The 22506-nt window shown below is 40.9% G+C and overlaps 1 protein-coding gene and 1 non-coding gene across 5 annotated transcripts in view; both read left to right on the top strand.

Moving 5' to 3' along the window:
• Positions 1-19608, top strand: part of ccdc102a (coiled-coil domain containing 102A) — a 77673-nt gene extending 58065 nt beyond the window's left edge. For all 4 annotated transcript variants that reach the window (XM_061815535.1, XM_061815537.1, XM_061815534.1 and 1 more), the window contains exons 8-10: positions 3749-3919; positions 5719-5822; positions 16134-19608. In XM_061815535.1, coding sequence (XP_061671519.1) covers positions 3749-3919; positions 5719-5822; positions 16134-16269 — 411 coding nt within the window. In that variant the 3' untranslated portion in view covers positions 16270-19608. The remainder of the gene's footprint in view (positions 1-3748; positions 3920-5718; positions 5823-16133) is intronic.
• Positions 7081-7153, top strand: trnas-gga (transfer RNA serine (anticodon GGA)). The gene has a single exon. It is a non-coding gene; the product is annotated as a tRNA-Ser (tRNA).
• Positions 19609-22506: the final 2898 nt, after the last annotated feature.

Here is a 22506-nt window from a genome sequence, read left to right as displayed (position 1 = left end):
GGGACACTCAATTGCGCAACTTTGTGCATGGATCACACGCTCTCCGCTCACTTTTTTTTCTTTGTATAGACATTGAAGTGGTTACTGTTATATGTATTTTTCATTACAATATCTATTTAGAATGTTTATAGGGATGTCAGTCCCACTTTAAAATTCTCCCTATTCATATTTTTAAATGGTTTCAATGATTATTCTTTTCCTTTCGGCTTGTCCCATTAATGGTTGCGTGTCATCTTTTTCCATCTAAGCCTATCTCCTGCATCTTCCTCTCTAACACCAACTGCCCTCATGTCTTCCCTCACAACATCCATCAACCTTCTCTCTGGTCTTCCTCTTGCTCCTTTGCCTGGCAGCTCCATCCTCAGGACCCTTCTACCAATATACTCACTCTGTCGCCTCTGGACATGTCCAAACCATCGAAGTCTGTTCTCTTGAAATTAGTCTCCAAAACATCCAGCTTTGGCTGTCCCTCTAATGAGCTCATTTGTAATCCTATCCAACCTGCTCGCTCAGAGTTCTTCAATGCCCGTTTCTTCACTTCCTTACCACACTCACCAGGGGATTCCAGGCTGACTTCCAGTTTAACATCATCTGTCAGCCTATCCATTACCACAGCAAACAGGGGCTCAGAGCTGTTTCCTTATCCAGTCCCACCCCCACCATAAATTCGGCTGGCACACCGACACCACACCTCACCACTGTTCTGCTGCCCTCATACATGTCCTGTACTATTCAAACATATTTCTCTGCCACACCAGACCTACGCATGCAGTACCACAGTTCCCCTCTTGGTACTCTGTCATGGGCTTTCTCTAGAACCACAAAGACACAATGTTGCACACTGTTGCTCCCAGGTCCTTACTTCTGTCCTGAGTCTAGCCTCCACTACTCTTTCCCATAACTTCATTATGTGACTCATCAACTTTATTGCTCTATAGTTCCCAGAGCTCTGAACATCGCCTTTGTTCTTAACAATGGACACTAGCACACTTTTCTTCCATTCTTCAGGGATCTTCTCGCTCGCTAGTATTCTGTTGAATAAGTTGGTCAAAAACTCCACAGCTACCACTCCAAATTGCTTCCATACCTCCACAGGTATGTCATCGGGACCAACTGCCTCTCTATTTTTCAAGCTTTTGTAGTGCCTTTCGAACTTCCCCCTTACTAATCATTGCCACTTCCTCATCCTTCACACTTGCCTCTTCTACTCTTCCTTCTCTCTCATTTTCTTCTTATTCTTTCCATCTATTCAGCACACTACTGGCACCAGTCAGCACACTTCCATCTCTATCCTAAATCACCCTTACCTGCTGCACATCCTTCCCATCTCTAGCTCTCTGTCTGGCCAACCTGTCAAGATCCTTTTCTCCTTCTTTCGTGTCCAACCTGGTGTACACGTCATTATATGACTTTTATTTAGCCTTCGCCACCTCTACCTTTGCTCTACGTTACATCTCAATGTATTCCTTTCGCCTCTCCTCCGTCCTCTCCATGTCCCACTTCTTCTTCGCTAATCTCATCTGTTCATGCCAGACACGTCATAGCTGCGTGAGAACGCGAGGTGTAAATGGGAATGAATCTGTTTTTGGGTGGTTGTTTTTTAATGCAGTACAGAATTGTCAAAATTGATACCTGGAAATTAGTTGGATCAATGCTTCAGTTAAAACTACGATATAAAATGGAATGTACAATATGTTGCTTTGTAATATAAGAATAGATGCAATGTTTTGTTAATCTAGTCAGCCAGAGTTAAGTTCATCAATGTTCCTTCACCTTTGTTCTTGTCATCCTACATCTTGTGTTTTTGTTTGCACATTAAGAACAAAAGTCTTGTTCTTGTTTTAATTCAATGTTTTAAAAAAGAACATTCAAGCCACAGGGTTTTACTCATGTTTTGAAAATTGTAGGATGAAAGCTGCAATTGGCTTTGAGTTTGGACTGAATGGGTGGGAACAATGGGGAAATGAAATGCCAGTATTTTGTGGGTAATAGTCAATCAGCAACATGTTAGGGGGAAACAAAAGGTTGGGGTGCTTTGGTTGGACTGCAAACCTCCCTGGGTCCTTGGGGTGGGTGGCATCCCACTGGTCGTGTCCCCTGCTTGACAGGCTTGCTGTTTTTCATTGTGTTCATAAATTTGCACTTATTGTAATCGGCATATGGAATAATACTTGAGAAAAAAAGCATGAATTAGCAGGAAAACACCACCAATAAGCAGTTTCCACTAAAAACAATAGTTTTTTTAAAAAATCTGCTCATGTCGAACCATGAATATGTGAGAGGGAGCCACTGTAAACTTCATTTAAAAAAGAGAAATCAAATCTTAATTTGGGATGTAAATGCTAAATAACACATGATCAAACTTATGACATACAGCATACCATAAGCATCTTTGTCGAGTGCAGTCTAAACAAAAAAAAAATCTGTCCAAATAAAGAAGTCGAACTACACACATTACTAAAATATCTGTGGTTGGTTAACATACTGTTCAATTTCCACCCTTTCACCACTTTCTTCTGGGGGAATCCCGAGGCATTCCTAAGACAACCAAGAGCCATAATGTCTACAGTGTGTCCTGGATCTACCCGGGGACCTCTTCCTGGTGGGTGGTGCTCCGAACACCTCACATCCAGGCGTCCAGGAAGCTTCCTAAACAGATGGCTGATAGCTCTATCTATCTATCTATCTATCTATCTATCTATCTATCTATCTATCTATCTATCTATCTATCTATCTATCTATCTATCTATCTATCTATCTATCTATCTATCTATCTATCTATCTATCTATCTATCTATCTATCTATCTATCTATCTATCTATCTATCTATCTATCTTCAACATTGCTTATTAGGGTTGTGGCTAAATGTGTGATACAACGATATACAGTTGAAGCCAGGAGTTTATGTGTGCAAAAACGCACACTTCATTTTTTGTCTCACTGTCGGAAGTGAAATCAAACTAAACCTCTCTTGTTTCAGGTCAGTCAGGATTTAATTTTGTTAAATGCCACAATAATGACACTGAGACTTTTACATTATTTTCTTCACGGTCAAAAGTTTACAGACATTTCCCTGATATTGTTGTCAGTTAACCTATCAGGAGCTTCCAAAGCTATGGCCTCATCGTTTGGGCTTCCCCAGATTCTTTCAAGACAGTACTTTTTATGTAAACTTTTGACCTCGAAGAAAGTATAGAAAATTCGCCAAGAAATTCTCTCCCTCATTATTGGGACATTTAACAAAATAAAATAAATGTAGTGATCCTGACTGACCTGAAACAGGAAAGGTTTAGTCTGATTTGTGTTTTTGCAGTGTATGTAAACTTGTGGCTTCAACTGTATGTTTTAGCTAAAATGTGAAACGTCAATTGTATTATGTAATCCTATCATTTATTTTGTTAGATTTTGTTTAATACTGTAATTTTCTTTCCTCTGCTTAGTAAAACTTTCACGAGATAAATGGTTGACTTCCTTTGAATGTTACTTGAACCACTGTTTGAAAAGTGGTAATACTACCAGATATTATGATTGGTATGTATTAGACCACTGAATATTTTGTTTTGTTTGATTCATATAAGTCTTTTGTATATTTAACTACGTGGTCTATATAACAAGTATTTTATTAACATGGGGGAAAGTTAACAGAAAACTACCATATTTCATCTAATTTTGAGAAAAAAATACAGCAGGATAACTATTGAGATGTATTACTTGACCTATATTTGGATGTAAACTTTTGTGTATTTAGGAGTTGGCTGATCTTCGTCACATTCATGCAAAGCTGAAGAAACAATTCCAGGAAAAGACAGCAGAGCTCGGCCATGCCAACAGGAGGGTGGAGGGCCATGAGGCTGAAGTCAAAAAGCTACGACTGCGGGTGGAAGAGCTGAAGAAAGAATTAGGACAGGCTGAAGATGAGGTAAGAATTGAAGCTTTTTCACGATTTATTAGATCATGATCATGTAGAACACTGACTGTCATAATTGTATTATTCCCTATTCCAAATCTTGATCTCCGACTTCTTCACCAATGCACGTCTTCATAGTTCATTGTTTTAAGCTCATAACCTTGTCTTGAGATGAAAAAGATAAATAAAATTAGCACATAATATATTTTACTCCGTATGTGTAGTGTATTGTTACAGTTTTTGAATTGGACTACCAAACTAAATTAAGCTTTTGACAGGATTCTAATTTATTGAGGTCTCCTTGTTATGATATCTGTGACTGCTGTGGCAGGAGAGCTCCGGCCTGCTCTCTGTCCCACCATGCCTTTCTCCTTTTTAACTGCACCACATAGAATGAAGAAAATAAATATTTGAACACTGGTATATTGCAAGTTCTCCCACTTAGAATTCATGGAGGGGTCTGAAATTTTCATCGTAGGTGCATGTCCACTGTAAGAGAGAACATCTAAAAAGAAAAATCCAGAAATCACAATGTATGATTTTTTTAATGAATTATTTGTGTGATGCAGCTGAAAATAAGTATTTGAAAACCTGAGAAATCGAATGTTAATATATGGTACAGTAGCCTTTGTTTGCAATTACAGAGGTCAAACGTTTCCTGTAGTTGTTCATCAGGTTTGCACATACTGCAGGAGGGATTTTGGCTCACTCCTCCACACAGATTTTCTCTATATCAAACAGGTTTCTAGGCTGTCGCTGAGAAACAGGGAGTTTCAGCTCCCTCCAAAGATTTTATATTGGGTTTAGTACTGAAGACTGGCTAGGCCACGCCAGAACCTTGATACACTTCTTACGGAGCCACTCCTTGCTTTTCCTGGCTGTGTGCTTCGGGTCATAGTCATGTTGAAGGACCCACCCACGACCCATCTTCAATGCTCTGACTGAGGGAAAGAGGTTTTTCCCCAAAATCTATCAATACATGGCCACGATCATCCTCTCCTTAATGCAGTGCAGTCGTCCTGTCCCATGTGCAGAAAAACACCCCCAAGGCATGATGCTACCACCATCATGCTTCACAGTAGGGTTGGTGTTCTTGGGATGGAACTCACTATTTGTCTTCCTCCAAACACGGTTAGTGGAATTATGACCAGAATGTTCCATTTTGGTCTCATCTGACCACAAGATTTTCTCCCATGATTCCTCTGTATTATCCAAATTGTCATTGGGAAACTTAAGACAGGCCTTGACATATGCTGGTTTCAGCAGGGGAACCTTCCGTGAAATGCATGGTTTCAAACCATGACGTCTTAGTGTATTACCAACAGTCACCTTCTCTCTGGTGTCTTTGGACAGCTCTTTGGTCTTGGCCATGTTACAAGTTTGAGTCTTACTGGTTGTATGGGGAGGACAGGTGTCTTTATGCAGCTAATGACCTCACACTGGTGTATCTGATTCAGGATAATACATGAAGTGGAGATGGACTTTTAAACTGGTCTTTGAGGGGTCAGAATTGTAGCTGATAGACAGGTGTTCAAATACTTATTTGGAGCTGTATCACACAAATAAATCATAAAAAAAATCATACATTGTGATTTCTGGATTTTTCTTTTTAGATGTTCTCTCTCACAGTGGACATGCACCTCCGATGAAAATTTCAGACCCCTCCATAATTTCCAAGTGGGAGAACTTGCAATATAGCAGGATGTTCTAATGCTTATTTTCTTCACTGTAATTGAGAGCCACATTTTGTTTCGTTGTTGTGTTTTTTGTACACTCACATTAATATTATGCATTATCCATGTGTCTGTTAGTTGGATGACTCCCAAAACCAGACAAGGAAACTCCAGAGATCTTTGGATGAACAGGTGGAGCAGACCGAGAACCTGCAGGTCCAATTAGAACACTTACAGTCCAGGTAAGACACACACATACTCATAGATTTACTCATGTCTACATGCACATAATATTCATTACAATAATTTTATGTACTGTAAAAACACATAAACAAAACGCTTTGAAAGACAGAGCAGAATGATCGAATATCATATAAAACCAAAAATCAATTAAAACTGTGAAGCCCCAGGGAAAGCAATAACCCAACTTGCCAAACTGAGAAAAAAGGGTTGGTGTAGGATGATAAAAACTAATAAATACATGTCAAACATAAAATAACAATTGGATAATATAAAATCCATTCATAGATTAATGAAAGTAAATATATTAAAAATGAATAAAAAAAATATCTCTTAAAATAAACAAAGAAAACAGGGGCTCCCTACGTTAATTTTGTCTGGGTTATCCAGTTTCCTCCAACAACCCACAAACATGCATGGTAGGTTAATTGAAGTGCAGCATATAATGGTTTGGATAGGAGCATAATTCATTTCGAAAGGAGGGTTATAGAGTAAACACATGCGTTCACTTCCGAAGTAATTTAAGCAAGCATTAGAATGTTGCAATCAAAAGTATCTTTGTGTCGTACAGGGGAACAAGTCTATTCTTATATTTATAGTTTTAAGGAAAGGGACGAAAAAACTCTTTCTTAATCTCTGTTCTCTAGAAGGCTCACCACATTCAATAGGAGGATAGTTCTTGATTTGAGTGGTCAAATGTTGCATTCAAACACGGTACACAGCAGCAGATTGAATTTTGAGGAAATTTAATGAAAACTACCAGGCAATTTGGGGAGTTTATACAGAGGAACGTAATGGAAAAAATTACAGTTTAAGATGTCTAAAAAAGCTATGTCAGCGTTAAAATAGTTGATGCGTGTTGAGCAATAATAAAACACTGTGTAAAGCTCTGTGATTGTAGTTTAATCCCAAATTTTTCTGCAGTAATTCATACTTGGTAAACAAGGAGCCAGGTTTAGCTGCCACGCAGGCATAGGGAGAACATACAAACTCCACATAGGCGGGGCTAGGATTGAACCGTGCTCTTCAGAACTGTGAGGCCAACACTTTACAGCTGTGCCACCATGTCTCCCACATAGGAAATGTTTTTGGTTAGTGTACAGTCCAACCAAGAAATACGAGCGGACAATTAAATGATAAGGATGAATGTCAAAAAGTTTGAATATTTTACTTAAAACATGGATTATATCTTTGTTAATTTATTTATCTCAGGCAAGCATAGTGACAGAACAAATTAATGGTCTCCTATTCAATGGCAGAGGCCCCGTAGCTCAGTGGTTAGAGCACTGGTTTGGAAAACCAAGGGTTGTGGGTTTGTATCTCACTGGGGCCTCCACTCCCTGAGAAGGGTTGCGTCAGGAAGGGCATCCGGCATAAAAATTGGGCCAAACATATGTGCGTTCATCTGAGATGACACGCTGTGGCGACCCTGAAAGGGACAAGCCGAAAGAAACTATTATTCGATGGCAGAAAGTGCATAGAACAATTAATGTACCAAATTTTCATGACCATAAGGTGCACTGTATTAAAAGGCGCAGTCTCAGTTAGGGTTAACTACTTCTGTATTCAACACATACAGAAGGCATAACGTATTATTGGGCGCAGGCATGGTAAAAAAATGCTAACTTTAAATATACTGTGGCGCTCACGAGGCAGTAAGGAACAATTGCACTTTTATTTTTGTAAGCAGAAGAACAAGCTTACCCATCTCTCACAACAGGTGCATACAAATCACCTGTCAACACGCCATGCACAATCACAGTGTGACACCAAACCAAAAGCATCAAACCACAACAAACAGAACAGCACAACCAGCAGACAACAAAACAATCAAAATGATAACCGAAGAAATAATTGACACAAAATATTATTTACATGTTTAGCGCCATAAAGCATGCTGGGAGTGTTTCCAGCTTCCCAGCGACCGTACAATTCTCAATCTTAAAACATACGATAGCATTCATGTATGTTATATATAAAGGGAGCGGTTATACTTTATTAAAGTATTTAACAATGTAATCAGTGAGTTCGATTGTACTTTATTCAAGTATTTAACAATGTACTCAAATCATTTTTTGTTCAATCCTCATCCACAAATCCATCAAAGTCCTCATCTTCTATCCGAACAGCTGTGCAAGTTCTCCATCAAACATGCCAGGTTCTCCCTCGTCACTTGAGTCAGTCTCGTGTGGCTCCTCAGAAATGATGCTTGCTTTTGAGAATGCTCGAACCACAGTGCGAGTAGGCACGTTAGCTCAACCCTTCGCAATCCATTCTCCAATTGTGGTGTAACTTGCCTGACGCTGCCTCCCAGTCTTAGTAAAGTTGTATTCATCATCGGTCATCATCACTACCATGCCACTCACAGCTTCACTTTGGACGCTCTGTTTACACTGATCTCCAGTGGGTGGACTTCCTTCGTCAAGCCTCCTGGAATGATGGCAAGGTCATAGTGAATTTGCTGCAGATGTTATTTTCACAGCGGCTGAGGGATGGGCACACATGGTCAACTGGGCTGGTGACATGCGGAATAAAACATCCTCTCCTTAGGTACACCACACTCAGCCACTCTATCATTTTCTCCTTGTCCATCCAGCCCTTTTGATTGGCCTTTGCAATGACTCTGACTGAAAACCTTTCTTTTGGCAACATCTTCCTCTTAAAAATCACCATAGGTGGCAGTTTCTCTCCATTACCATGGCAACCAGGCACAACAGTGAAAGCTGATATCTTGTTCTCCATTTTGTGTATCACTGCCATGATGGTCCTCTTCTTCTCTACAGTGTGGTTTGCTAGGATGTCAAAAATGAGTGGCACCTCGTCCATATTGGTGATGTGGTTGGGCTGGATGTGTTTGTTGGCAATGTTTTTACTGCAGTGGGAGCAAAATATAGCTATCTTTTCCATGTAATCTGCTGGAAGTTGCTGCGCCACAGTAGTCCTTGCCTGGATGGATAAATGGTCCCGTTTAATAAAATGAAAGCATCACAATGGATCTCCTTGAAAATATTCAATTTTCATTTCTTCTGCAAGAATATTGCCCTCAGTCGAATGGTGACTGTAGAGACGCTTCTTCCAGCTGTTCTTTGATCATTAATCCAAGACCAATTTGGCCCACCTTGCCTTGTTTCCACGGAAACTCAGCTTCATCTTCTTAACTTGGTGAAGCTCTTTTTCCTGCTTTTTTCACTTGAGAACCATGGATTCGTTGATCTTGAATTCTCTCACTGATGCTGGAATCACATTTTCCTCCGTGTAACTGATAATTTGCAGTTTAAACTGCTTCATAAGCATGTCTCTTCGTAGGTGCCATTTTCAGGGTCTTGCACAATGCAGATACTAATACAATATACCAATTGGGGCATGCATTTAGCGTGCTCATTCACGTCCACCCTTCCCCTTTTACCTTCCGTATGGTGTGCTAAATAGATGGAGAGAATACTTTGAGAAGTTGATGAATGACGGAAATGAGAGAGAAGGAAGAGTAGAAGAAGCAAGTGTGAAGGACCAGGAAGTGGCAATGATTAGTAAGGAGGAAATTACAAAGGCACTACAAAGGATGAAAAATGGAAAGGCAGTTGGTCCTGATGACATACCTGTGGAGGTATGGAAGCAATTTGGAGAGGTGACTGCGGAGTTTTTGACCAACCTATTCAACAGAATACTAGCGGGCAAGAAGATGCCTGAAGAATGAAGGAAAAATGTTGGAGTTCGCATTTTCAAGAAAAAAAAAGGAATGTGCAGAGCTGTAGGAACTACATAGGAATAAAGTTGACAAGCCAAACCATGAAGTTATGGGAAAGAGTAGTGGAGGCTAGATTCAGGACAAAAGTAAGTATCTGCGAGAAACAGTATGGTAGAAAAGTACAGAGAAGGTCAAAAGGAGCTACACTGTGTCTTTGTGGATCGAGAGAAAGCCTATAACAGAGCACCAAGAGAGGAACTGTGGTACTGCATGCGTAAGCCTGGTGTGGTGGAGAAATATGTTAGAATAGTACAGGACATGTATGATGGCAGCAGAACAATGGTGAGGTGTGCCGTAAGTGTGAATTTAAGGTGGAAGTGGGACTGTATCAGGGATCAGCTCTAAGCCCCTTCCTGTTTGCTGTGCTAATGGATAGGCTAACAGATGAGGTTAGACTGGAATCCCCTTGGACCATAATGTTCACAGATGACATTGTGATATGCAGTGAAAGCAGGGAGCAGGTGGAGGAACAATTATAATGACTGAGGCATGCACTTGGAAGGAGAGGAATGAAGATTAGCCGAAGTAAAACAGAATATATGTGCATGAATGAGAGTTGTGGTGGGGGAAGAGTGTAGCTCCAGGGAGAAGAGATAACAAGGGTGGACGACTTCAAATACTTGGGCTCAACAATACAGAGCAATGGAGAGTGTGGTAAGTAAGTGAAAAAACGTGTCCCAGCAGGGTGGAACAATTGGCAGAAGGTGTCTGGTGTATTGTGTGACAGAAGAGCCTCTGCTAGGATGAAAGGCAAAGTTTCAACAGTGGTTGGGCCAGCCATGATCTACGGATTAGAGGCGGTGGTACTGAAGAGACAACAGGAAGCAGAAATGGAGGTGGCAGAAATGAAGATGTTGAGGTTCTCGCTCGGAGTGAGCAGCTTGGATAGGATTCGAAATGAGCTCATTAGAGGGACTGCCAAAGTTGGATGTTTTGGAGACAAGGTTTGAGAGAGGAGACTTTGATGGTTTAGACATGTCCAGAGACGAGAGAGTGAGTATATTGGTTGAAGGGTGCTGGGGATGGAGCTGCCTGGAAAAAGAGTGAGATGAAGACCAAACAGAAGGTTGATGGATGCTGTGAGGGAAGACATTAAGGCAGTTGGTGTTAGAGAGGAGCTTGCAGGAGATGGGCTTAGATGGAACAAGATGACATGCTGTGCCGACGCCAAATGGGACAAGCTGAAAGGAAAGGAAGAAGAAGAAGAAGATGGTGTCCTCAGTCATATTCGGCTTTCCTCTACATAAGTAGCATGTCGTGCAAGAAATGCTCCCAGTCCATCAAGCGGAGCGCTCATCAAAGTCACACAACAACATTTACAGATTTTGGAACTCTGTGCACACACAAGGTCAGATTATGTGTTCAACAGAATGGCAGCATGTTTACACACAACCACAAGACTAGGACACTGGCTTGCTAGGCTATGTAACGTTTTGTTGATTGTTTGTTATCCATATCATATTAAAGGTATGTGAACATACTTCAAGCAAGCCTAACACGAACATCCTCTCACTGTCCTGAGTACTGGTGACCAGTAACATGGTTTTCAATCCCCAATTTCTTTTTATGATACCGTCGGAGCCATCCACTCGTGTTTCTATCCCCACGGTAACAAGTGTATCCGGTTGCAGTCCACATTGATTGGGATGTACGAAGGACATGTGCTTGAATTCATGCATATGCACAGATTCTTGCATCTGGATATTTTTGTGTATCCGTTTTATGTATTTGAGCGTACGCCATGTTTCAGTAGGACATCAACGCAAGTCTTACATGTCTTACAAGTCTGTTCATGAGGCCCCAGGTCGCCATCTAACCATTAGTGGCCAACAGCTGGCTATCGAATGGTGTTCTTGGATTTGGTCAATGAAGGGTGATGCCTTGCAGTCATTTATTTACCATGAGCTGGAACAGCTGGAACGGCTGGAAAGTGTAGGCCTGACGGGTCTGAGGTCCCGGGTTCGATTCCGGTCCCGCCTCTGTGGAGTTTGCATGTTCTGCCCGTGCCTGCGAGGGTTTCCTCTGGGCACTCAGGTTTCCTCCCACATCCCAAAAACATTCAACATTAATTGGACACTCTAAATTGCCCTTAAGTGTGATTGTGAGTGCAACTGTTTGTCTCTATGTGCCCCGCGATTGGCTGGCAATCAGTTAAGCGTGTACCCTTCCTCCTGCCCGAAGACAGCTGACATCCTTTTATTTTTGTTTTTTTTAGAATGACCAATAATGAAATGGAATGACCAAGTCACAAAAATCTACCCACTACAAAAATGCAAAACATATTTATTTTAAAGTATATTGAGGATTCTTTACGTGTTACGTGTTTGTGTACCTTGCATCTGCATGAGCCGATATTGGACAACACAACATAGTGAACCATAAACATTTTTGTTCATGTTGATGATCACTAAACACCATACGAATTAAAATGCACACCTGGGCTGTGTCAGTCACGTCAGTGGATTCGTCCAACTAGAGTGAGAAATGCACAATTTCCGATGTCCTTTCACACCACCCATGGCTTCATGGCCGTGTAACTGTACTCCTTTACAGCTGCAGAGACTTGGGTGTGGGGCCATTTGGGATTTTAGTTCATTCACTTTTCACATTCTCAGCTTGCTTTTCGGCGGAATGTCAGTGTCGTATTTTCCATTAACAGTTCGAAAATGCCGCGACGCATTTCACTATACTGGCGGATGAGGCAAACGGATTTCGAAAATGACATTGTGAAAAAGTTGTCCGCCTCCGATTCCTGATAAAAGTGATACATTTTTATCTTCTTTACTGCAACATCCATACTCATTTTTGATGAGATTTCCTAAGCGAGGGCTTAAAAGAGGGAGGAACTCGCCGACTGGCGTGTTTTCCTGTACTGTCATTGTTTGCACATGCGCAGTGAACTAAAGGTCAGAAAAAACGTGTTTTTTTTTTTTCTCGTGGCACACTGACGTAACCGACCAAAACTGCCTCGCAATTGACCAGTCGATCGACACAATGAGCACCCCTGAGATAGTGGAACACAAAACTCAACTTACTTTACAACAAAGAGCTTGACTTGGCACCCCACTCCGAGTGGCATAACATTAAAATTGCCAGATGGGCCATACCTGGAGGAGCCATGCCTCTTAATCCCTCACTGAGCACACACACCATTCTTTTTTAGTCACACGGACACACGCACACATTCAGGATTTCTTGGGAGAACAGGTGTGGGGTTGGGACAGTGCGTATGGTTTTCAGTAAGTCAGTGTTGTCTCCCGGTCTAGACGGCCTGCTCCTAATTTTTATGCATTACACACACTCCTCTCCTTTCCTTTAATGCACTACACACAACAATCTCTGGAGGACATTGACTTCGGGTGGAGGATGGGGTAACCATTCTCATGGCCCACTCCAAATTTTAATTCACCACAACACTCACCCTTGTACCACCTGTACACAGGGTAGGGCCAATGACTGCCAGTCGGGTACCGGGCATTCATCGTAACAAAGGGGAAGTGGGTTCTCACTACACTCATGGGAGTGCAGAAAAACACACCCAAAGCATGATGCTACTACCCCCATGCTTCACACTAAGGATGGTGTTCTTGGGATGGAACTCATCATTCGTCTTCCTCCAAACACGGTTAGTGGAACTATGACCAAAAAGTTCCATTTTGATCTCATCTGACCATAAAACCTTCTCCCATGACTCCTCTGTATCATCCAAATGGTAATTGGAAAACAGGCCTTGAGATGTGCTGCTTTAAGCAGGGGAACCTTTTGTGCCGTGCATGATTTCAAACCATGACGTCTTGGTGTATTAACAACAGTCACCTTGGAAACGGTGGTCCCAGCTCTTTTCAGGTCATTGACCAAGTCCTGTCATGTAGTCCTGGGCTGATTCCTCACCTTTCTAAGCATCAGTGACACCCCAGAAGGTGATATCTTGCATGTGGCTCCACTCCAATTGAAATTGACCGTCAATTATAGCTTCTTCCATTTTTTAATGATTGCTCCAACAGTGGACCTTTTTTCACCATGCTTCTTGTCAATTTCTCTGTAGCTCTTCCTCCTTTTGTGGAGTTGTACAAATTTGTCTCTGGTGTCTTTTGACAGCTCTATGGTCTTGGCCATGTTACAAGTTTGAGTCTTATACTGATTGTATGGAGTGGACAGGTGTCTTTATGCAGCTAACGACTTCACACAGGTGCATCGGATTCAGGATAATACATGGAATGGAGGTGGACTTTTAAAGGTGAACTAACAGGTCTTTGAGGGTCACAATTGTAGCTGATAGACAGGTGTTCAAATACTTATTTGCAGCTGTATCACACAAATAAATCATTAAAAAAAATCATACATTGTGATTTCTGTATTTTTCTTTTTAGATCTCTCTCATAGTGGACATGCATCAATGATGAAAATTTCAGACCCCTCCATGATTTCTCGTTGGGAGAACTTGCTATATAGCAGGGTGTTCAAATACTTATTTTCTTCACTGTTCTTAGCCACTCCCACCACACTTCAGTTGTACAGCTGGTTCGTGTCCCCTGTCCTGCATGCTTCCCCTCCTGTCCCTGTCCCTGCCCCTTTCTTGTCCTTCCCTCAGCGGGTCTAGCACAACTGACCGATAAAAAACTCAAATTCTGTGTCATTGTACCAGTTATATAATGCTGTGCTTTCCTCATCTTGTTTAAAGGGCCACTGTCATGAAATGGATGATTTTTAGTATGTTATTTATGAAAAAATGGCAGCCCATATGGGCCCATGCATTTTTTTCACCACAAAACATGATTTTGACATATATGGCTTTTTGTAGCTCACGCCATGAAAATCCTCTCGAGGGATTTGTTTTTAAAAAGAAGCAGGAAGTGACGTAAAGGACAGAAGCGCCCCCAAGTGGACTCGTTTGTTTCCATTAGTTTACCTCTGGGAAGGTAGCTCGTTGTTCCTTCGTGTTAGCAAAAATGCCGGCTCGTTGCATTGCTCGATATTGCTTGAACACTCGGGAGGAACGGATTTACCCTTCATAAGTTTGCAAGAGACCCGGTTCGTCGTGAAAAATGGATTGCACGGGTGCAGAGGATGAGAGCTTCGTGGGTTCCAAATGACAGGTAGTTGTGTATACAGCTACTAAAATAAATATTTTCTCATAATGTCACAAAAGATAAGCGTAAATATGATGGGCTTGCTAAATGTGTCGATGTGCGCGTCAGATGGCGTTGGGCTCGCTGGCGAGGGGACGCAGCAGCCTCTGCGTACAATGCCGCACTCAGCCGCGTGCGACGACAACGCTGTAAAGCGCCCGGCTTGACGGTGTTGTTCATGGCAGACTGCGGCGGCTATGAACAATGCCCTAAAGCAGGAGGGCTCGGCTCCGTGATAAGCCACTTCAGCGCCGAAAATGAGCCACACCGGCTGGCTGGGATGAGACACAATGGTTCATCTCTGCCACGTAAGTGGATCGGGTGGGGAGGTGGTTTGGCCGTCATCGCATATCATCTGAATATGGCTCGAAACAATAGAGTAATATTGCCCTGGTCTCTTGACTCAGTTGTGAGATGTTCTCTTCTTCGAAAAGAGCTTGTGTCAGAAGGGGCGTATTCGTCTCCCATAGTTATGTCCACCACGTGTTTTCATTGGCAAATGTCCGCGTACATATGATGAATTACATTTATACATTAATTGGTGCGGGTGATGTCACGGACAGAGGATGCAGCCAATATGGCGACCACTTGGATATCGTAGAGTGACACTTCTGCAACTTTGCGCATGGATGACGCGCTCTCTGCTCATATTTATTTTTTCGTATAGACATTGAAGTGAATAATGTTATATGTATTTTTCATTACAATATCTATTTTAGAATGTTTATAGGGATGACACTTGACCTTTAAAGTTACTGCTTTATCTTTTATCTTTCTAACTTCTTTATCTTTTTTTTGTGTCACTCCCCCTCTGTTTGACTGAATTCTCAATAAATATCCATAATACAGTCCAAAGAAATCACAGTGATAGCTTATAAAGTCCACTGTAACACTGTAGGTATAAATAGATTTAGAAATATTTGCATTTTGAAATGAGTTTTTTCAATGTACTTGGATTGTATTTGTGAGATTGTTAACTTGGCTTGATGAGGCATAAGATTTTATGTGATTAATATTAAAAAAAATAAATCAGTACAGAGGATAATACCTTTTCACCACACTGTTCTGTTCTTAGCCGGCACAGGTGTAGCACATCTGAATCACAGTTCTGAGGAGGAGGATTCAAATCCACCCTCGCATTTATGCCGTTGTGGTGTTCTCGCCGTACCTGTATGGGTTTTTTCCCATTACTCTAGTTTCCTCCCACATTCTAAAATCATGCATTGTAGGTTAAATGAAAGCTGTAAGTTGCCCGTAGTTTTGAATGTTGTGCATGTGCCCTGCAATTGGCTGGCGAACGTTTCAGCATGCTACCACACCTATCGCCCAGAGTCAGCTGGGATAGGTTCCAGCACGCACACGGCCCTTGTGAGAATAAGCAACGCAAAAGATGAATGAATGAGTAAATGTTTTGTTCTCACTCTATATATATCTTGTAGACTTCGGCGGCAGCAACTCAGTCCTGGTCTATTTGGGAAGGTGCGATCAACTCGGTTCAGCCCTGATAACCCAGACGGTCCAAACAGTGACATGGATGAAGAAGAGGAGCAACTGCAGCTCCAGATCCATGGATGACACGAATAAACACATGAACAGTGGAAGTGCTAACAGCAATGTCTAATATATCTTCAAAAATGCCATCTCACTAAGATGATTATTGCCATTGAGAGAAAAAAGGAGACATTTATCTAGCGTGATGAGAATTATTACCACAGCAGCGCTAGCTCAGTAGGAAGGGGAGCCAACATCAGAACTGTACCCATAAAATGTGGGAGAGGCTTGCCATGACGACCCCTGATGGGAGGTGCTTACTGTTGCAACAACAGTACTAGCTCAGTATATCAGGCGTGTTGGAGACTGATCGGGAGTTGCAGTAGAGATGCAATTTGTCTCATTTCTGCAGCAAGTCCAACATTCCACTTTTTGTTTTCTTTTGGGGACTTTTTTTAAATCACTGGACTGCAAACATCAGGACATTCCTGGAATATCAATCTCTGAATAAGATGACAAACAAAATTATTTCTGTAGTTGGAATTATCTATGTGAAAGGTTTGTGACAAGTTTATGTATTTGTAAAAGTATACATAGTATGACACCCAGCTATGTTCTTTTCTTTTTTTTTTTAAATGGAATGTTGAAGGGTTCATATAGTCATTAAAAAATTCTGGAAATAGAAAATTAATTTTCCAGGTCATTGAAAAGTTATTGAAAAATAGCAGCCTCTATTAAGTTTGATAAAAGTCGTGGAAATATTGCGTGGCTAATACTTTGGATGCTTCAAACAAAAAATAACATAACGTGCAGTATGTAAATTGACACAGAAGTATAATGTCATGTTATGTAGGTAATGCGTAGTTTTGATGCCACCAAAGAAGAAGAACAGTGTCTGTATGCCGCTGTGCACGTCGAAGTATGGCTGAACTTTGTTCAAATAAATGACCAGTCGGCTTCACGCAACACCTCCAATAACTTTTGATTGTGTGATGGAGTTTGTGTGACTATCATGGTTAAATACCATGTTAATATCCAAACTCAATTCCAATCAAGTTGGAACATTGTGTTATACAAATTAATACAGAATGCAATAATTTGCAAATCATGTTCAACCTATGTTTAATTGAATACACTACAAAGACAAGATATTTAATGTTTAAATCGATGAACTTCGTTTTTAGAAAATAATCATTAACTCTGGTGACAATATGTTCCAGAAAAGCTGGGACAGTGTCATGTTTACGACTGTGTTACATCACTTTTCTTTTCTTTTTTTAACATCATTCAATAAACATTTGGGAACTTAGGACACTAATGTTTGAAGCTTTGTAGGTAGCATTCTTCTCCATTCTTGCTTGATATCCAGCTTCAACTGTTCAACTGTCCGGGGTCTCTGTTGTTGCATTTTATGCTTCATAATGGCCCACAGATTTCCAATGGGAGACAGGTCTAGACTACATGCAAGCGCGTAGCCGCTCTCTTTTATTATGAAGTCACACTGTTATAACAGATGCGAAATATTGCTTGGGATTGTCTTGCTGAAGTAAGCAGGGGTACCCATGAAACATATGTTGCTTGGATGGCACTATATGATTCTCCAAAACCTGTATGTGCCTTTCAGCATTAACGGTGCTTTCACTAATGTGTAAGGTACCCATGCCATTGACATTAACACAGTCCGATACCTTCACAGATGCTTTCGCACTTTTCGTCCGTAACATTCTGTCTGGATGGTTCTTTTCCTTTTCAGCCTCGAGACCACGATGTTCACAATTTCCAAAACAAATTGAAATGTGGACTCGTCAGACTGTGAAACACTTTTCCACTTTGCATCAGTCCATCTTAGATGAACTCAGACCCAAAGAAGCTGATGGCATTTCTGGGTGTTGTTGATAAATGGCTTATGTTTTGTATAGTAAAGTTTAAGTTGCACGTATGGCTGTCGTGCCAAAGTGTATTGACTGACATTGGCTTTTTGAAGTGTTCTTGAGCCCATGTGGTGATATCCTTTACACATTGATGTTAATTTTTGATGCAGTGACGATGCTGAGGGGTCGACGGTTACGGGCATTCAATGTTAGGTTTCAGCCTTGCTGCTTAAATGCAGTAATTTTTCCAGATTCTCTGAAACTTTTGATATTATCGACTACATAATGAAATCCCTAAATTCTTTGCAATTATACATTGAGGAACATTGTCCTTAAACAGTTCAACTATTTTCTCACGCACTTTTTGTCAGATTTACGCAACTGATGACAGTTGAAATACGACATTAGAGATCACGTCAGCAGTGTGCCAGGTTCATGCAACCAAGGACATTTGAAGTATGATATTCAAGGAAGGAAGACAAGAACTTTTACTCACGAGGTTAATGTAGGGGATGTGTACAGTCACAATCTCCCCATTCTGCCCACATCCCTATGAATCCTCTCTTTTATTTCCTTAGGGCAGTCTGCAACGTAATAAACAAAACAAACATAAGCAAATGTGAGTCTTGGCATGTCTTGCACTCTAGAGCACAGAATATTTGTGATTAGTGCGGAGCGCAGAATTTTCCAGCTGCACTTTTGTGACATCTTCTCTGGCTCATGCTGCTTCGCATGCAGCGTGCCTTTCTTTGTTGCATGATATTGTTCAAGCATATTAAGTATAGCAAAAGAGCAAATATGACGTAACTTTATTTACGATTAATCTGCACTTTTTAACAAAGAGGTGAACGTCTTTGCTTGTGAATGACAGTGAAGTTCCTTTTGTACTAAATCATGGCACACACCTGTTCCCACTAAGCCTGCTCACTTCTGGGATGTTCCTAAAATATGTTTGATGAGCATTCCTCAACTTCTTTTTCACCACCTTGAGGATTAAATATCTTGTCTTTGTACTGTATTCAATTAAATATAGGTTGAACATGATTTGCAGTTTACCGTACTGTATTTTGTTTTTGTTTGCTTACTACATTCCAACTTCATTGGAATTGAGGTTGTGCATAATTTAGCAGAAATGGAGTGTAACGGAACGACGGAGAGAGCATGTCAAAGACCTGCAGCTCAGCAATGCTCTTAAAAGGTGAGGAAAAATTAAAAAAAATGTCCTCTGCCGACATTGAGGCGACTAACAGTTAAACTGGAATTAAAACAATTTAAATGCCAGTAACAGCTCACATGAACATAATTATTTAAACCAAGCAAGCGTGTGCGCTAAAGACACTGTACAGAATGCTCAAGCACATCGTCTTTAAAGGTGGATCTTATTTTTCTCAACAGGCCTGTTTTTGAGATTATACTGTATTTGCTGCTAATCTGAGTTGCCAAATTCTGTTTAAAATCTACACAGTTGTAGTGCAGTATTCTTTCAGGATTAGACATTGATGTGTATTCATGTAATTTTCAACAATATTGCTCTCTTGTGAAAGTGTAACCTTTCCCATGTGAAAATAAAATTCACGTTGAAAGTGAAGTTTTGAGTTTTGATATTTAACACTGGGTAAAATGAGAAATGCAATTTATCAATTATTATTTTATTATATATTTATTTTATTATATTTGACTTCACTTTTGTTACCAGTTCAGGTTTACTGGAGCGCTGGTCCAATGAATGACTTTTGCACAGTACTGTGATGTTGAATCATTAAAATTTAGAATTCACAAGCGTTCTTACTCATGCAAATAAGGTGTGTTCACCTGTTGCTGCTATGTTCAAAGTCATGTCATATCATTATCCAAGCCATTTATCCTCACAAGGGTTGCAGGAAAGATGGAGCCTATCCCAGCTAGCTTCGGGCAAAAGGTGGACTACACCCTGAACTGGTCACCAGGGCAGATATCAACATCATCACTGAGCGGGAATGCTGCCCACACCAAAGGCAGGCACGTGTACCACTACACCATCAGTGACTCAATTATGTCCAAAGTGTTTTAATAGTTAATTCCTATCTCAAGTAATAGTTTTAGTCGAAGTGCAGTCCTGGGGCAGGGCACTTTGTGTCCATGTATGTGTGTGTATTTCGGTTGTTTATTTTCTGCTTTCCCTTCAAAAAGATTTTTTTTTTTTTTTAAATGAAGTGTAGCAATTGTAGGCGATGTTAATGGTGGAAAATGTTTTTTTTCCTGGCAGAGTGCAAGTGGTCAAGAGTGGTTAGGTGGACAGCAATGTTTTTCATTTTTTTCGGCAGACTTGACTGTCTCCTGCAGTCTGATTTTGTCCTTTTTTCTGGTAGTTCCAAACTAGCCTGTGATAGATGAACACAAAAAATGTGGACTGCTGTCATCTGCAAACTTCAGAGTTTTGTGATGAGTTGAAATTGTTCGTGTAAAAAGAGAAGAGCCTTTTGCCCAAAGTCAGCTGAGATATTGGTGCCGGCACACCTGGGACCCTCGTGAGTGTAAGATGGATAGAATGAGAGAGAGAGAGAGTAAATTTGCATGTTCGCATTTCATTGTATTATTTTTCATTTTATCTCACGTTCATCCTCAGATTAAAAAAAAAAAATCTAGTTACACACGAGTTACTCAGAACTGAGTACCCTCTGTTTTTTTTTTTAAGTAATTATTTGGAGGACTACCTTTTACTTTTACTTGAGTCATATAGTTCTGAAACTCGTCCAGTGATTGGAGCCATCTTCTATCAAGTACCATTCCCCATCTGTGGCTTCCCAATGCTACACCTCCGGTAGCTGAGGGTAAAGTCACTTACAGAGACACTGAACTGTTTAAGTAAAGGTTGAACAACTCTCTGCTTTGCCTATGGTATGAGACAATGGACATTTTAAGACTTTCTGCTTAGAAGAGGATCTTGAGGAAATGCAAAGAAAAATTAAAGCCAAACATGACAAAGTGTGCCAGCATTATGAGTCAATCAAACTCAATCTCACAAGCACTCCAGACGTTGTCAAGAAAATGGATGCATGCAGTACCTTATCATCTGAGATTTGTGGCCTTGTTAATAAACGAATGAAGAGTGTTGGACAAGCAGTTACTTTCAATGATTGTCTTGAGAACGAAAGACTAAGGATGCAGCTAAATAAAAGAGAATATGGATCTGTTTTTGGAAGAACCAACACAGAAACAGAGGTTTCATCATTTAAAGTAGGTGATGATCAAGTGAGCGCCATCTCCAGGTCTTCCAGTAAATTAAAAGCTATCCAAACATTACATGTTCAACAAGCAAAGCTGGAGAAACTGGAGACTGGCTGGAAACTAAAGGAAACAGAAATGCTGGCAGAATTCAAACAAAAGGAGGCCAAAATAAAATCAAAGTTGGATAAGGAGAAATCAAAGTTACAGCAGCTGGAAGCTGACAATGAAGTCAAGGTGGCAGAGGCACGTGTGAAAGCCTATAACCAGTTGTATCTGGAGACTTTATTGAAGTGACTGAGAAGGTCCCATTCGGCAGGCTGAACACAGAGTACAAACCTTTTCTAATTCCCCTAGTTACACCTTTTGTGCCTCAACATGAAAGGCCAACTCATGGAGATGCCAGTGTTGCTCAAGAAGCCATTTTGACTCAAGCAATGACAAATGCCTTCAGTGCTGCTTACCTGTCCCAGAACCATCAATTTTTACAGGCAACCCCTTAAAGTGCATAGACTGGAAGGTATCTTTTAAGGCCCTGATCGATCAGAAGCCCCTCCCAGTGAGTGAGAAAATGATCTATATGAAGAGTTATTTAGCAGGAGAGCCACGTAAGGCTGTGGAAGGTTTCTTTTATTCCAACTCAGAGGATGGATACTGTGGTGCCTGGGCTGTTTTAGAGGACCAGTATGGCAGTTCTTTTATAGTCCAAAGAGCATTCAGAGAGAGACTCATTAATTGGCCTAAGTTAGCCAACAACAACCCAAGAGTACTAAGAGAGTTTGGAGATTTTCTTCAAGTCTGCGCTGAAGCTATTCCACATGTTAAAGGCTTGTCCATCCTCAACGACTGTGAAGAAAATCACAAACTTCTCAAGAAACTGCCTGAGTGGCTGGTCCACAGATGGAGTCGAAGTGTTGTTGAGGAGTTGGATCGATCCGGTGACTATCCAAGCTTCCTACAATTCATAAAATTCATGCAAAAGGAAGCCAGAATTGTTTGTAACCCATTCACTTCCCCTTTTATGATAAATATAAGAACAAGTGACGAAAGGTTACCAAATAAGGCCAAAGCATTCAACACCAACACTCAAATGAAAGGCTCCAATTCAGCAACACCAGAAAGCTCTAAGTCAAAGCTGTCATGTTTAGTCTGTAAAAGTGAAGTACATGGTATTGCTGACTGCCCAGACTTTGCATCAAAAACCATGTATGACAAAAGCACCTTCATTTATGAACATCATTTATGC

The sequence above is a fragment of the Syngnathoides biaculeatus genome, chromosome 3 (genome assembly GCF_019802595.1).
Source record: "Syngnathoides biaculeatus isolate LvHL_M chromosome 3, ASM1980259v1, whole genome shotgun sequence".
NCBI classification, from domain to species: Eukaryota; Metazoa; Chordata; class Actinopteri; order Syngnathiformes; family Syngnathidae; genus Syngnathoides; species Syngnathoides biaculeatus.
Note: the sequence above shows the minus strand (reverse complement) of the source record. Positions and strands in the feature narration are given on the sequence as shown.